Source organism: Triturus cristatus, chromosome 8 (assembly GCF_964204655.1).
Source record: "Triturus cristatus chromosome 8, aTriCri1.1, whole genome shotgun sequence".
In the NCBI taxonomy this organism is placed as follows: domain Eukaryota; kingdom Metazoa; phylum Chordata; class Amphibia; order Caudata; family Salamandridae; genus Triturus; species Triturus cristatus.
In genome coordinates this window covers 1,481,936,818-1,481,954,653 of record NC_140591.1, presented here as the reverse complement: position 1 = coordinate 1,481,954,653, position 17,836 = coordinate 1,481,936,818, and the positions used below count along the sequence as shown (strand labels likewise).

At 44.0% G+C, this 17,836-nt stretch overlaps 1 protein-coding gene across 2 annotated transcripts in view; it reads left to right on the top strand.

Annotated features, from left to right (window-relative positions):
- P4HA3 (prolyl 4-hydroxylase subunit alpha 3) overlaps positions 1-16,230 on the top strand; it is a 198,122-nt gene extending 181,892 nt beyond the window's left edge. The window contains exons 10-13 of one of the 2 annotated variants that reach the window (XM_085623338.1): positions 989-1,051; positions 3,314-3,382; positions 7,163-7,259; positions 14,699-16,230. In XM_085623338.1, the coding sequence (XP_085479464.1) occupies positions 989-1,051; positions 3,314-3,382; positions 7,163-7,259; positions 14,699-14,769 (300 nt within the window). In that variant the 3' untranslated portion in view covers positions 14,770-16,230. The remainder of the gene's footprint in view (positions 1-988; positions 1,052-3,313; positions 3,383-7,162; positions 7,260-14,698) is intronic. The other variant, XM_085623337.1, reaches the window with a different exon arrangement.
- The last annotated feature ends 1,606 nt before the right edge of the window (positions 16,231-17,836 follow it).

Here is a 17,836-nt window from a genome sequence, read left to right as displayed (position 1 = left end):
GACAATGGACAGAAAGAGAGGGATTTTGTCCCTTAAAGGTTTCTTTATCTGAGTGCTTATTTTGCGCACGTGGTTTCCTGTGCTTGGCACCAGCAATTAATTCTCAACACCGACACTAATGACAGTCTACCACATGGTGGCGGTGTCTGTCTAATTTTGAGATGAGCACAAAAACAGTATTTAATATGCATGAATAATTCCCGCCGCCCACACCATTCGTATAGCTTTGGGTGGCCTGGAACAGTCTGAATTGTCACACTTGTAGGAGTGTGACGGTAAGTAGTTCTGCTGGTACTGTCATTGGCGGTGCTGGCAAGGGCGGGTGGTGGTGCAAGCAGCAATAACCTCCTGAGAAGGACCCTAGCACCTGCATATTTTTACAAATTTAAACACTGCTTCATCTGCATTTGCTTCTGGGACACAAGCAAATTAATGATGGAGTAGGAGAAAGTCAGCCGATTCATGGCTGGGTGTTCCCCGGAATCCTCAGTCCATCAAGCGATGCACGAAGCCTCGATGAATCAGCACGCAATGTTCTTGTAGGCACATAGGTGATTTCAGCTGCAGAACACTGGCATTGGAAACTGTGTCAGACACTGAAGGATTGGAAGATTTTATGAATATATTTTCTCCTGTAAAACTAATGGCATTTGAGTCAATCTATTAAAACGTTTCATTGTATACCACGGTCCCACAAATAAGAATTCTCAGTCCCCAGGAAGCATCTCCAGCCACAACTCCCTGAAAGTGTTGTAGTCACTCATTCAGAGGGATAGGTGCCTTATATTGAGGTCACTTCCAGTTCTGCCTCTAGCGCCCAGTCCAGTCCTACAAGTCCTTGTATAAAGATGAGAGGAGATGTGTTGGATGGAAGTCTGACTTGTAATATTCGATGCACAACATTTATTACACCTTGTTTATTCATTGCAGTCTGAACATGTTCACCAATTGTCCTCACTAATAATGAACAATTTCCGTCTCAATACAGTCATTGACAAGCCCGGTCTACAGAACAAACGCTGGCAACAGAGTCGCAACCTTTATGATTTACGTAAGTATGGTACATGGGCATCACCCCTTGGCGCATCGGTTCCCAAATAGTGCGCCGTGGCTCCCTGGGGAGCCATCAAACCTAGCCAGGGGAGCCGAGCACCAAGCACTTTAATGCATTTAATGTTGAAGGGTCTGTTGGCTTCAGTTAAACTAATTAGACTTAAATGCATGATGTCGCTGATTTGTAAGTGACATGCCTAAAGCTGTAAACGTAGTGCTTAATTGATGGCATGTCGAGGGAGATGGCCTCCACATTTCACTGGATCTCCACGTTCCAACACTCCCAACGTAAGCAGGAGATGCCTGATTTATTTTGTTAGATTCGTTAATAGGTTTGTTTTTTTCCAAATGCATTTTACACCAATGCAAGTTATCAGGAAAGTACAGTTGTCCTGTCTATTAAACACACAAAGTATTATTAAGTATTGACATTTGTACTTGAACCATAGGTAGCTCCAGTACACATTTCTTTCAGTAAACTTACATTTCAAGACAGGCCTGCTCTCTCCTTGAGCACAGGGAAGCAAAACACCATATACGGCATAATGCCAACATTTGGAGGCAAGAGAGAGGGATGATTAAAAGAAAATCTGAGCAATTTATTTGGCGTGCATTGAATTGAAAGCAGTTTTAGGGAGGAGACAGCAATAATAAAGCTGTATGTGATTTAAAAAATTGTGAGTCACCCTGCTGAGACAGGTGTGTTAGCACGTATGACATGGGTAGAAATGGAAATGCATGCAAACATTCTTCAAGTGCAGAAACACTTTGGCAATGGGGCCTACATGTATAGGGGTGCTATCTAGCACTGTAAGTGGGATACAAAGTTTGAGAGGCTACTCTAAGAAAGGCATGGGAAGTGTAACTCGGAATATTCTATTAGAGGCGTCGCCTTAGTAATACGAAACACCCTGCGTATATGATGATAATTCCTTCATCTGCTTCATCCCAATTATTTCCAGGGAGAAAAATGCAAGTACTCCCGAGGCCGGGGCTTACATCCCTCCACCCTCCAAAAAAAGTAACAGTGGGGAGCCACGGGCAATGGCCAATGGGTCAAGGGAGCCGCTGGTCAAAAAAGTTTGGGAACCACTGCCTTGGAGCATAGTAACATTGTTTCTTTTCGAGTTAGTGTCTCCAAGTTAAATGTTGTTTCTGCACACTTACACCATCATTCTGTTCACCCTGGTAATCCTTATTATACTAGATTGCTACACATTTATCCTATGTGCGAATTTCACCAGCTAATACTTGGAGAAATGTGTGCAGAGAAATCCACAATATTCTGAGTTTAACAGCTTGGAACAGAGTAAAACGTGCTCTACTAAGGCGACATCACCAGCGCTTAATTTATGCCGGTGGATTCTGGTGCTTGGCACCGGCACTTAATTGTCAACACTGGCGCTTGTGACAGTCTGCTATAAGGTGGCGATGTCTGGCTAATTTAGAGATGACCACAACAACAGTTAATTATTAATTCAATATACATTAAAAATGACTATAACCTGCTGTCCAAGCCAATATTATAGATTTGGGGGCCTGCATAGTCCGAATTGTCACACTTGAAGGAGTGTGATGGTTAGTAGTTGTGTTTTCACTATCATTGGCAGCAGCGCAAGGGCAATGGTGGTGCAAACTGCAGAAGGCCTCCTGACGAGAACCTGGCACTTATGTTTTTTTACAATTTAAGCACTAGTCATCACCCATTGTGAGGTGCGGAACTCAGAATGGTGAGGTGATACCACACCTGGAAAATACCTCACCATGAGATACGAGTATTTACCTTGAACAGTATTAAAGCACCTCATTACAGGCATGAGAGGGGGTCTTTAAATGCAGGAATGAACCCCCATTGCTGCTTGTGGTAGTGTCCATTGCAAGGAGCCGCGCAGAAGTTAATTTCACCAACATAACAATTATGAACAAATGTTTAAAAGTCAAAACGCACTATCATCTTGTACCCAGTTATGGCTAAGATGCTGCCTTAATATGCCTGATCTGTGTCCCCTTCTCCCTCCTCACCTGTCTAATGGGGCTGCACTTTCATGTCTAAAGGAAGGCAGTTGTAAGAGCCCCAGGCTCTGGCTCCACTGGTCAGAGAACAGCATGTAATAGACCAGAGGATGCTGGGCCACCTCTTATTTGATAGACTCATAACCTACTATGCAAAACAGGAAGGTGTGAACGGTTTGGCCTCCAGGTATGGAGTGTGCTTCATTTTTATGGCTTCTCATCCTCTTTTCTTCTCTTGATGTTCCAGCTTAGTTCAGTAGAAGTCGGGGGATCCACAGCCTTCATCTACGCTAACTTTAGCGTTCCGGTGATAAAGGTACGCTGCTGATGTACTGTGAGGAGGTCTCAATGTCCTGCATGGATTATCCCTGTAACATACATTCCACACATTGAAAAAATGTCGGTGTAGCGATTTGTTGAAAAAGCTATTGTTGTTGAAGGTGTTAGACCATCAACAACAAAAAAGGTTTGATAAACAGATGAGAGAACAATTAAGTTGGATGATAAGGCATTTAAGGTCATTTTTTGTCCCAAATTTGCCTCACTTTTCGCCAAAACTGTTTAGTGGACATCTGATGGAAACTCTTGCATGGTGACTTCAGGCATGTGGACCACTGGTTCTAATGTCTCCTATTGACCTATATTGTTTTTTTGTCACTCCCATATTCACACGTTTTTGTTTCCACTTAGCCTTTCCCAGACCAAGTATCCAAGCAAATAATTTCGGCTTCAAATTCGACCTTTAGTTCTACTCTTATCTTACCCTTACCAATCACCAACTTGGATTTTTACCACCAAGCCAGACTTCAATCGTAGGATTTCGTGATGTTATTTTTAATTTTTATTTTATCATCTTTTATTGTTTTTAACTTATTGAAGTGTTGCACTAGATTCCACTTAATTTTATTCTGCTAAGCTAAGTTTACCTCCCTAAATGTTAACCAAGTCCTCAGTGGCAGACACTGTCTTATTTAGAATAGACTCTGCCACACCTTTATTATTACTCAGTTTACAAGTGAGAAACATCAGTTTCATATGGCATATGATGAATTCCTCCAACTACGTCGACTGCAGCGTCTGGCTATGCCCATTATTCTAGATAATGCACCATAATATGATTGAGCTATATCGTCTGTTTGCTATCGTAAATCTAAAAGTTTTGGTAGTCCTGGTTTGAATATGGTCCCACAGTCCTTGTCATGGAGGTTGTGTTGCCAGCTGTTCTAAGGTATGAATGACAATTTGTGTTTTTATCACAGTAGAATTTGTTAAGACTTAGAGGAGTATAGTATAGTCAACAATTAGGAAAGTATTCAATACACAAAAGGTGTGAAGCCCTTAGCAAATTAGGAGTTCATACTGTCATGTAATGCCATTCGGATACATCAACCTCTTCACCAACGTTTTCCTGCCATTTATATAAAATATTAAGATCTCTTCAAACATCAGAGGAATGCAGTGTTCTTGTGAAATACGCTTCTGTGTAATTATTGTAGTGTTTATACACTTCAATTTCATCTGAAATGTTGGTGATTGGCAATACCAGAGTCATTCATTATATCTACAGGGAGAACTTGACATTGACTCATTAATTCATTATCTGTCATTAACCTTGATTTCATATTTTTCAAATAATTGTATATCCACTTTGGTTTTAATACCTATTGAACTATACAGAGCAAACTAATCTTTATTTACTATTCTATGGATTTTCAGGGAAATATTTTTATAAAATGTGTGTGTGTATGTGTGTGTGTGTGTATATTTTTTTTATGCTTTCCCGAAAATCCCTGAGAATATTAAATAAAGATTATTATAGAAATTTTTAAAATATTTATTTCCCATTAGCCAAGGTATACTGTTCTTAATCATGAAGGACAAATAACAGGGGAATTCATTTTGGAAAACTCACCCACCGTTGTCCTTTTTAGGCTTTGCATACGATATCGGACGAGTTCTATTTCTCTACATAAACCCAGTTATAAGTGCATGAAATTTCAGAAAAAATGATTGGTATACCAGCAACCAAAAAGCAAAGAAGCCTCATGGGTAGTTGGAGTGGACCTCCTTTCTGTCCATATAGGATAGCCTCCATCTTGGAGGCACAAACTTGCGGCCAGACGAGCTGCATGTAGAATTTGAATGGAGTCAACTATGTGTCTTAAATCGTGTGTGCGCATGACAGGGTACACTGATAAAGATAAGTGTTTGCCAGTAAGCAATGAAACACCATTTTAAAACTATCTTTAAACCAAACAGGGTTAACCATATTGATGTTAAATAAGTATGTACGTGTATAGTGGAACTGTTATAGCACCAGTGCGGCGACGTAGGTGCAAAAACACAAGAGTACGATCCATATAATTTCAGTATCACTTATATAATAAAGAGAACACTGGTAGAAAGTAGAAAACAGCATCACAGAGGAATAATGTCTGAAACAAAGAGCCCTACACTGACCTTCTGTTCCGATATGAAAAATGAAAAGACAGTTGGAGAGACAGAAGCATCCAAGATCAAGCAATAAGACCTGTGAAAGGTCTAACGTATGGAAGACAACAGACAGGTCTATATAGTAGAATACTGTGCAGTTGCCCTACTATACAAACTCCACAAATGTGGTCTGGCCCAGCAGCTAATCCCAGCTAACAACCATTCATTGCTTAAAGTTTTCTAAAATATGTTCAGCAAAGCATCCACACAATCACTCACTATGCATTAGGTACAACTTGTTAGACAAATTGCAATTTAGGCCATTCAATTTCATCACAAAACAGTCCAATATTCAGGTTGGACTTGGGCAACAATGGTAGATTGCTTCTCTCATTTCTAAAGCACTCCTTTATTGTACGTTTACTACAATAACTAAGATTATTCTGAAATAATGAAAGAATTGATAACCTTTCTAAGTCACACAGATGTATTTCCTCAGTGGACAGTAATAGATTGAGACTAAAGAATCAAGGAATCCTTTCTAAATTTCTTACAAACATATACAACTTACTTATTTGCAAATTGTCTGCTGTCTGCTCGCCAAAGACGCCAAAAGAAATCTGAGAAAGTCTATTGCCACATCGCATGAGAATCTTATCACACCATGATAAATCTAAGATCAGAACAGTGTGGGATGCATAGTCAAATAAGATAAAACAGTCTTCACACTGAAGAAATAAGGAATAGGAAAGGTTGTTGTTCACAATACCAAAGTTTGCAACAGCGGTTAATATGCTGTATCTGCTAAACTTATCCAACAAAATGTGTCTGATCACATCACCTTTGCACGGGTATTACAGTAGTTAGGTTGTATTATGTAATATTCTCGTCTTACTATGTGAGAGTATCATGTCTCAAAGTGTTTGCTCTCCATGTAGTCAAAAAAAGTATTTTCTTTCTGTTCCCCTCCAAGAAGAAAACTGATCAAACAATTCTGCGTACATGTTTGAGACCAACTTGGAACCCAAGTTGACCGCCTTCCTCTAGGTCATTACGGATGCTAGTTCTAGTCCTGGACAATTGTGTGATAGCCTACTGCATCTGGCTCTTGTTTTGCTTTGGTTGAACTAATTAAACTAACAATGGGCGCAACGGAAATCAGTGATTTTTGGGTGGAAATTCCAGGACTGGAGACCTGTAATGACCTATACTGAGGTGGTAGGCTCATTGAAGCCGTTCTCAGATATAACATTCAGTGGCGCAGCACAGACCCCCGGAAACCCCTGCAGTGCGGGGGGGCCCCTGCAGCACAGTACTCAGGCCTGAGAGCTCCAGATTAAATCCGGAGCGGGGCCCCTCCATGTACCTGGCAGGGGGGGGGTCCTCAACTTTCGTTACGCCACTTATAACATTGTGCATTTAACTCCCCATCTAAAACCACACCAAAAAACATGATGCACTTCTAGATTTCCTTCCATGGCTCAAGGGTGGATCCCATCTGCAGGAGAGTTACGTTGAAGCAGACTTTGCCCAGTGACTCCAGTGCCTTCGATTATGCGTGACCTTCATCACTGCCCCGCAGCGGCTTCCTGCACTCGCACGTTGTAGTCTCTGCTCCAGTGTTACTGCCGCATGTCTTTGAGACCTTTTTTGTTGCTTCCAGAACGCTGCGTTGTTTTGGTGGAACCTTCACAGAAATGGGGAAGGAGACGAGGATACGCTGCATGCCGGCTGCCCGGTGCTTATCGGAGACAAATGGGGTAAGATTAATTAACCACTGCATGAATTTGCTGGACAATGGCAACACATTTCTGAACTAATGGTGCAATATATAGCAAACATTCAAAACAAGAAAGTTAATACAAGGTAAATGTGGATGCGAATCGTATGAGCATTTGGTAGGGGTATTGGATTTTTCTTTGTGAAGAGTTTGATTTTACCTGGATGATAAATAAAGATGGCAGTGCCTCTTAATAAACATCTGCCTTCAAGTGAGAAAACTTAACTATAATACTCTAATATACCAGTTCAAGGCTGAAGAAAACAGAAATACCTCTACATCTTCTGCTGAAATAATTGCAAGGAATGATGTCCAGATTTCCACCTAAATATTTGCTTGAAAGGCCTTTTCCATGACTGTGGAAGGCAATCTACTGAACAGCCCTCATTACAGTCTCAGTCTGCTGTAGAAATCTGCTACTGGCCATGTCCCGTAAGGCTCAAAGTGCCTACAAGCTGAAAAGTTTTGGAATAGAGGAGGCCTTCTACTCCCTGGAAGAATTCTGCACTTGGACTGTGTGGTACTGGAAGGACTGGGAGACTTGTATTACTGCTTGTGGCAATCCCACTGAGAGTATGAGAAGGGGCTGAAGATTTGCTGACATTTATTCTGAGGCTGGTTGCTCTTTTAGGGCCAATGGTAAAGATGTGATTTCTTTATGGGTGTTAACTGGAGGACCGAGGGTATATTACTTCAACTACCCTGAAAAGGTGGAACCTCGTTGCATAGAACTGCCTTGTCCCACTCTTCAAATGTTCATCTCCTCAAAAGCTTTTCAGAGTAAACTTCAAGACTCCAGTCCTACCACTCGGAGCCCAAATTTCACACAGCTCATTAGCTGCACTTGCTACACCAGCAAAATCTCCAGAAACCCTGCAAAAGGATACCTGATCAAGGGAATTCTTAAATTCCATGTGAATATCTCACATTAAGCCCTGGCCTTTGATTCACTGAGGCTTCAAATTGCAGGCATCACGGTTTGATCCTTTTTTTAAAGCCGGCTTCTGGTTGAACCGGATAGGCCAATATTTTATCCAAAAGACTTTCCTAGTTCGAAGGCACAGTCCTTGATTCTCCCAAGTCTAAACATTTAGCAGACCACATTGTAACCAGTTGTAGAACCCCACAGTACTTTCTTTCTGGGTATGCGCTAGACGTCACTTTTCCACCCAGCTGGGAATCAACTTGAACTGTTAACTTTTGCCTGGTCTAGCACAACCAGATATCCAGAGTTGGCGTTTTGTGCTTTTTGGCCTTAATTTCAATGAATTCTTTAAAAATTCCTATCAACAGTTCTACTGATTGGATTTTTGTCTTTTTGTTCTTCTTTTATTTATTGAATTTAGCTCTATTTTTCTAAACTGGTGTGGGATCCTTTTTGTGTGCTGTTTTCACTATGTTAATGTTTGAAGTGTTCCTCAAATACTTTATACATTGCTCTAAATTAAGCCTGCCTGCTCTGTGCCAAGCTACCAGGGGGTTGAGCACAGGTTATTTTGTGGTTTGCTTGTGCTTTACCGTGACAAGGATTGATGTGGTTGCTGCTTAACCAGGGCTCGCACTGCAGTCAACCAGTAACCCAGTGTATCACAATCATGATGTGTCACACCATGTCATGGAACATGGAAGCCATCTTGAAACATTTTCCCTGCCCTGCGAGCCTTCCATTGGCTCCACACTGAAGCACGGGCCCAATTCACAATTACTTGCATTACCCACAGAGCGCTGCACTTCTATTCACCCTCCTACCTAAACGAGAAACTGAAAATCTCCAGTGAATGAATGAATGAATGAAAGGAGTTTTTATAGAGTGCGATGGCTACCCTGAGGCGTCCCAGCGCTAAATAGACCTGCGTATGCATAGAGGATAGAGGGACCTAGTCTGTGGCAGTAAATAGCAGCGTTTTTAGCCCCTTTTGAAAGGAAAGATGGTTAGATTCTGATCGTAGATGGAAAGGGAGAGAGTTCCAGAGTTTTGATGAATTATAAGAAAACAGTCGACCGCCAGCTCTGGTTTTCTTAATTTTAGGCACCGTGGCCAGGAACAAGGACGCTGACCTAAGGTGTCTGGTGGGAAGGTGGCGGGAAATCAGAGAGTGATTAATAGTGGCGCCAGTTTTCCAAAAAGCGCGATGTGCAATACATAAGCTCTTGAAGGAAATTCTTTCCCTGATTGGCAGCCAGTGCAGTTTCTTTAGACCAGGCTTTACTGAGACATGGCGGGGAACTTGCAAGAGCATTCGTGCTGCACAGTTCTGAATGACCTGAAGCTTATTGATCGTGGATTGGGGGGCCCCCAAATAGAGGGCGTTTCCATAATCGAAACGAGAGAGTATGAGACCCTGGGTCATAATTTGTCTAGCTTTAAAGGGAAGACGGGAGAGGATTTTTCTGATGAGCCTGAGCATACCGACACAGGTAGCTGAGAGTTTAGCTGCCCGGCAGGAAAAGTTGAGAGATTTGTCCAACCAGATACCCAAACTCTTAATTGAGTCCTTGGCAATAGGAGTAGGACCAAGGCAGGATGGCCAAAGGAAGTTATTGATGGAGTTGGAAGAGTTGCCCAAAAGCATCAGCTCTGTCTTATCTCCGTTTAGCTTAAGACAGGATGAGGTCATCCAGGAGGCCACTGCTTCTAGGCACTCCCTCAAGTTATTGTTAGTCTGTGTCTGAGTTTGGTTTAAGGCGACTACTAACTGGGTGTCGTCCGCGTAGGTTACAATTTTTATCCCAAAAGGGCGGACGATCGCAGCCAGAGGGGTCATATAAATGTTGAAGAGCGTTGGACTCAATGAAGAGCCCTGCGGCACCCCACATTCTAGAGGTTTACAAGGGGAGGTGGCATTGCTCTCGAAAACCTGGAAGGAGCGACCGGACAAGGAGTTAAACCATCTGAGAACATGAGTGGAAACTCCCAGATTGGAGAGTCTGTGGAGAAGGATGCTGTGGTTCACAGTGTCAAAAGCAGCACTAAGATCAAGGCGGAGAATGGCAACGGTGCCTCCTTGATCGATAATCCTCCTAGCCTCTTCCGTCACTGCAACCAGAGCAGTCTCAGTCCCATGCAGGGGCCGAAACCCAGTCTGGCAGGATGGTAGGTCTCGAGAAACTCCGTCAATGACTTATTGAAATGTTTCTCTAGAATCTTACTGAGCCAGGGTAAGGGAGAGATTGGGCGATAGTTCGCCGGGTTGTTGCTATCTAGATTAGTTTTTTTTAGCAGGGCTTTTACCATAGCCCGTTTCCAAGGGAGTGGGACTATGCCAGAGGCTAGGGAGGCATTGAGCAACTCCAAGATAGTGGGGAGGATGAGTGGACTAACTAACATCAGAGATCGCGGGGGCGCGGGGTCGTTGGGGGAACCGGATTTGATCTGGACATCAGGGACTGTAAAATGGGCTGATTCAGAGGGGGGAGAGTTTCAAGTGTTGCAAGAGGCAATACCTCTGTCTCTGCATCCTCGACCGTCATAGGGAGGGTCTGGGTGATAGGGAAGGTGGTGTATATAGCCTGAATTTTTCCATGGAAAAACTCTGCCAGATCGTTACAACGACGTTGAGCGTCAGCAGGGTTGGGAATTTTTTCTGGGAGTTTAAGGAGAGTTTCTGCAATGTTGTAAATTTCTTTAGGCTTAGAGGCAGCTGCATTGATCTTAGTTTCGAAAAAAGCAGCTTGTGCGTAATTATGTTCTTATAAGATTTTATCGCAGCTCTATAGGCAATTTTCCTGGAGGGTGAAAAGTCCAGACGCCATTTCCTCTCCAATTTTTTGCAATGGCGCTTGCTTTCTCGCAGGTCTTGGGAGTACCAAGGGGCAGTTTTGGTGCCGCGCTTGGGTTTAATGCATTTTAGGGGGAGTGTAGCATCTAAAGAATTCAGAATCCAGTTATTAAAATTTCGATTGGCTAGGGTAGGGTCAGGATCGGGAGATGGTCTTGATGACTCGAGGGCCAAAGCCCAGTCCGCTCGTGAAAGTTTAGGCCAATTCCGTTCTTTCCGAATGACTTTAGATGGAGGAGGAGGACTGTGTATAATAGACAGACAAAAAGGAATCAAAAGGTGATCTGTCCAGGGTAGCGGGGCGGGGCTTTCCACCAGAAGGTCAGTGCAGTTACTGAATATAGGATCCAACAGATGACCCTTACAATGGGTGGGTTTTGTTACTAACTGATGGAGTTGTAATGCAGCGAGGTTCTCAGACAAATCTAAGGCATTATGGTCAGTAGTGTTATCAAGGTGGATATTGAAATCTCCTAAAAGAGTGTAGTTTGCTGAATGACATACCGAATCAGCCAATGAGGGGGATAGGGCATGGAGAAATTGCCCCATAGGCCCCGGTGGGCGGTATATAAGTGTCCCTGAAAAGGTATTGGTAGCAGAGAAATCAAGAGAGAAGGTTAAACCTTCACAATTGGGTAGAGAGTTGGGCAGACTCCGACAATTATAGCAATCCTTAAAGAAAATGACAAGTCCACCTCCTCTGGTGGGGCGATCTGCCCGTAAGATCAGATAACCCTTAGGTAGTGTATTGATAACGTCAGGGTCTGATTCAGAGTGGAGCCAGGTTTCTGTTAAAAATAAGGCATCTGGTTTAGTTTCCTCTAAAAACAGCGAAACCACTGTGCTGTGTTTTGAAAGTGACCTACAGTTCAATAGATACATGCGAACTCGAGTACTTTTATACGTAAGATCACTGAGGATTTGAAAGCCACAATGTGGACAGGCTGATCCTCGATCTATTGGATTGCGAGAAGGGACGCAAAAAGAAGAGGCCTTCATTCTGAGTTGAAGAAGAGCCTGGGAACTGTATCTCCATATAGTAGGGGACCGCGGAGCAGGGGTTGTGGCCCCTGGCCCCGGCCGGCCGCGGAGGGGCGCAGACGGGCTTGCCTTTGGCGCGCCGCCGGTGCGCCCGCTGCGCGCACCCGCTGCGCGCTTGCACCATGACCCTCTTTGTAGCGTATGGGAAGCAGACGCGAGACTGCTCCCTGCGCTACTTCCAAGATTGCGGGCGGGCGGGCGTGCAGAATTGAGTACTTCTGTATATTAGGGGAACGTAGTATTAATGTGCCGCAAATGAATGAATACAAGTTAAAATGACAGTATATTTTAAAAACTCGGTTAAAAACATCCAAATAAAAGCTACCTTAAAACAAAGCTAGGATCACTCCAGCCCGTGATGCAAAACGCCACAGCCACTGTCTCCCGGCTCAAGCCTCAGGAGATGTCGCCGCTGCTCGCTTGCACCATGACCCTCTTTGTAGCGTATGGGAAGCAGACGCTAGACTGCTCCCTGCGCTACTTCCAAGATGGCGGGCGGGCATGCAGAATTGAGTACTTCTGTATATTAGGGGAACGTAGTATTAATGTGCCGCATATGAATGAATACAAGTTAAAATGACAGTATATTTAAAAAACTCGGTTAAAAACATCCAAATAAAAGCTACCCTAAAACAAAGCTAGGATCGCTCCAGCCCGTGATGCAAAACGCTACAGCCACTGTCTCCCGGCTCAAGCCTCAGGAGATGTCGCAAATAGGGGCTCCAGAAATACCCAATCCCTGCTACTGATACCCCCCACCTTTAGTCGAGAATGATACAGGAACCAGTCTTTCTCTGGTTGCGCCACTAGAATCTGGAACTCTCTGCCTCCCTCCCTCTGTCTAACCACCTGCCTAGTAACCTTCAAAAGTGACCTCAAGCCTGTCCTTTTTAACAACAAATTGGTTCATTCACCCTCAAACTGACTTATATACTCCACTCACTACGATCTAACCTGCCCTCGTTTAACGATCCCACCGTGCTTGTTCATAATCATGCCTCACCGCCCTAATCCTGGATCTCTTGTTGTATCATACTGGGTTATACTGGGCAAATTATCAAATTACCAAAAGCCTCTGTTTCTTTATCTGCTAAAATAAAGAGTGCAAGTGTCGTGAAAGCAAAAAGAACAAATGATGGACAGAATACTGATCAATGTCATAAAATTCACCCCAGTACAGAGATCTGGGCCTAAATCCATCGTTTATTTGCTCCCTGTGCCATTACAGTTTACCTCCAGCCATATGCAAATCAGTCTTGACCCTGTGCCCAATGGGAACAGTCCAATCCGAACTGCCAAGCCAGGTCCTCCCTGGTCAGGAAACAAGCATCCTAGGACCGGTTTCGGGGTTTCACCCCTCATCTGCCAGGCTAGCTTGCGTCCAGTGGCATGGAGAGCATGGGACCCACATCTGGGCATACCTGCCCACACGGGGTGACAAATGTAACAAGCATTTGCAATGCAATAGGTCTCGCATTTACGCGAGTTTGAAACATAAATAAAAGGCATTGTCATTTGCAATGTCAATAGCTCAAACTCACATAAATGCGAGAACTATTGCATTGCAAATGCTAACGGCTGTCCTGCAGTTCCCCCAGGGCACAAGCAGGCATCCACTTCTGTGAGGACAGCTGATCTCAGCAAAAAGACAGAAGTGGATGCCTGCTTGTGCCCCAGGGGGACTGACATAAAAAAAACACGTGAAGTGGCATTTTGTTGCTATGGCAACAAAATGGCGTGGGACTGTCCACAGTCCCAAGGACACGCGCAAGCTGTTTGCAAAGGACCAAATGGCGAGAGCAACCATCTTTGTCCATTGCAGACGCATGCAGGAGAGCCCTCGCAGAATTGATTCCAAAAGGTGCTCTCCTGGCTAGAGCAACGCTTGCACTGCGTTTGCCAGGCGAGACCTAAAAAGAATAATCGTCATGAAAAGGATAAATGTTTCTTACCATCATGTATAACTGAACGTACAGAGGTAACTGTTATAGCGTTTAAATTAAGTTGAACTCAGGGCATGGTGCCCTCAGTGCAACTTAATTCAAACTCTATAACAGTAACAGTTGCACCGACAAGAAGTGCAAAATGAAGATTTGCAACAGCCCACCACTGGAAAAATGTGACTGTAAACATCAGCTTTCAATAAAACTAGCGTATTTGACATGGTGGGGCTCTGCTCAGTGTAGCATGTTTCGCACCTCACAATTTCAAGACATTCAGAAATTATTGGTGTTAACAAATTTTAAGGCGTTCTCAGGTAGATCTTGTAAACTGAACCATGTGAAAGGCAATTTTACACAGATTCTGGGCAGCTTTGCACCAGGCTCCCACAGGCATTTGCACAGATAAGGGTTACTCCGTTACAATATTGTTTTTGCACTAGTTTTTCGATGCAAAGATCATTACTAAACTAACTGGAACCTGTACAAAATTGGCTGTCAATCATGTAGTGCACGTGACGGTGCCTTTAGTGGAACGTCCGCGTGAAAAGTGAACCTTCACGCTCGTGCTGATTTTGCACGGACGCCTGCGCCAGCGCTGTTGCGTCACAATGCATGACCGCACAATGAGCCCTTGTTCACATCTGTTCTCTTCACAGTGGCCAACAAATGGATCCACGAGCGCGGGCAGGAGTTCCGCAGGCAGTGCAGCCCCAGCCCCGAAGACTGAGGCGCGCGGAGCGGCGGGCGCGAGAGGAGCCCTCGGTGGAGCGCGCAGGGCCTGGAGGCCAGCCAGCAGAGGACGGGGAGGAGGCCGCTGGAAGGATGGGCTGAGAGTCCCAACAGCACGGACCGCAAGACGAGACAAGGTCTGCTGGGCTACCCCGGCAGGAGGGTGTGAAAGGGGCAGCAGGCCCAGGCTGGACTAGGCCAGCACAGCAAGCGCACCTCGCTTCCAACACGGGGACAGAGAAACGAACGCGGCGTGTGTTGGGGAGGTGAAACGGAGCAATGCCGCTTTTACTGGTGGCAAAACAGTTTGAACAGAACAGCAGTAAAACGGCTGCGGCTGAACTGAACGAGAAACCAATTAGTCCACTCACTGCCAGAATGTTAATTTGGGAGTAAAGGGTCTGGATGCGTATTACAAATCGGTGGCAAATGATGGGAGGGTTTAGGAAAGGATCAATGGGGTGTGGAATTTGATCAAATTATGACCAAGGATTTCACCCCAAAGTATAAAAACATGTTTTCTGGTGGTAGGACATGTGCACACGGTAATTTTATTTAAAAAAAAGTTTGCGAAGTGTAACTTTTCCCTTTCCATCCCAAGGCCACAGTATGTATATTTAAGACTGCCCATGAATTATCCATAATGTTTCACAAGTGAACTGTGATGCCAAGTTTGCTTAGTGGCAGGACACTCACAGGCATGGCATTGCATGACTGACGCTTGTGCTGTGCCATTATAAATTGCATCTGAACAGCATTTAACCCTCTCAAATCTCGTCCTTGAAACGAAAGTCAGGGGTTAGACAATGATGTCCGTTATACACACCCAGAGTATGCACTCCGCTAACGTCTCCTCTGCTACCTGCAATGCGTGTGGGGGTGAGCTGCGCATCTAGACGGTACAGAACGGTAATGCGCATGCTCATTTACTGCTCTAGGAAGACATGGGCAGATGTTAAAAGCAGCGTGGGGGGGGGTACAGTTGCATAAAACTAAGGCTCTGCCGAAAATAAGTGGATTAAAAAAACTGCAAGAGTTGATCAGAGGGCAGTTTGATTGCGCGTGCTTTAAGATGCTCCTGCCTGCAGCCCAGTGAATTGGGAAATAAAGCAAAACAGTGATCCCTAAAGGGGGAGTGTGACCCTCTACTTCCTTGGAGAGAGTAATTTTGGCCGTCAAGAGACTGGTTTCATTTCTCACTTAGGCAGTTTTATTTTAATTTCTTAACAAATTGAAAAAAATCATTGCAGTTTTATACATAAATAAATTTATAAGTAAGAAGGTGATCCCAAACAGCACAATGATGCAGTCCAAGTGAAAATAAGTAAATGTAAAGTGCGTTGGTCCTATACAATCTATGTGCATACAATAGTGACTGATCCAGGATGCATAAGTGGTTGGTACACACTCTAACAAAGAGTAAAATGCTCCAGATTCAAAATAAAAACAGTGCACTATTATTTTGTCTAGTCAACGTTTTGCCCTAAGCATACAATTTAGACAGTGTCATCATCAGGAAGTCTAGGTTTGGGAAGCACCTGCCCAATGTATAGGATTGATGTGGAGATATTTACTGAGTACTATTGATGCTTTAGATGCTTCAGAGGGAACTGACACATGGGACGGCTCGGGAGTGGCTGGGATTGGAGCCCAATCTTTGTAGTATGGCCCCCAATTAAAGCATGTATTCCACTGGGTGGGATTCCTGCCTGGAGCCGTGTGGTATGTGGTGAATTGATCTCCACTGTATGTATCTTCAACAAGAGAATGGAACTCAGGCAACCTGTGGCAAATGGTTGCCTCTAGGCGCTGCATTGTATAATTCATTTCAGATTACCATTATCTCCCCATTTGAGGTTCAACAATCAAGGACGTTACAGCACAGCGCCTAGAGGCAACCATTTGCCACAGGTTGCCTGAGTTCCATTCTCTTGTTGAAGATGCCTACTGCAGAGATCCATTTCCCACTGTTTTGCTTTATTACTATAGTACCCAGGTCCCAGTGTTTCTGGGTCGCCCCTTTTCTTAAAAATACAGTGAATTGTGAAATCATCTCAAAAGCAGAAAGTGTGGTGCCATTCCCACTTCTGGTTCCTGCCACAATCTCACCTGCACCAGTGATAACTACATCCTTGGCTTAGGCTTATCAACATGGGGAAGTTCACTTGCTCCTAATGAGCCTCTTATTTGAAGCAACACAGACTCAGACAAGATCTTAATTAAGCAGGAGAACCACAGCAATGATGACGATGAATCTTAATTCCCAACATCCAAATAGGTTTGAAATCAAACCCAGAACTGAGGTCCCACCAATCAAATCCATCAACTACAGTATATAAGTCTTTAACACTTTCACCTTTACCAGTAATTTGTTCATATAGTTATCAGGGATACAAGTGCAACATTCAATTCCAGTGATGGATCAAACGCCACCCTAGGCTGCCAAGGTGAAGTCAAGAGCCCTTCTGTTCTCCTATGTCTCAGTTCTTTGTGCACTAATTGGGTTGCTATGAGATCAAGACCACTCACAGTTGAATTAGCCATTTCCTTCAGAACCATAGTAGCACAATGAATTTCTTGGTTTGCTACTCCATAAAACTTCCATAACTCAGTAGCAGGATGGCAATGTGCTATGCAAGCTCTGGATTCTCATTTTTTTTATCTCCCACGCAAAGTGGGAGGGGGTGTGGTGAAAGCACTCGGTATGAAGGATAGAATGGTCCAGAGCGGTCTTTGGGTAGCTACATATAGTCTTTGTTGCCGCACAGTAGCATATTACGTGCTAGTTTGATCAGACACGGCTGTGAGTAAACGGCACACCAGAAGAAAAAAATAGTTCTTGTGTTCTCAACTTGGGTGAGACGGGGAAAGGAATTGGGCTATACATTTAGTAATGGACATGTTACACTTTCTGTGCCCCATGAAAATACTGTGGTTCCCTGTATCATAGACCACTCCACAGGCAGCTGAATCAACATGAATAGGTCAGACAAGGGCACAATCAAGCCTTCATGAGTAACACCGGGATGAAGTTGTTGGAGCAAAGAATTAAGGGGCATATTTAC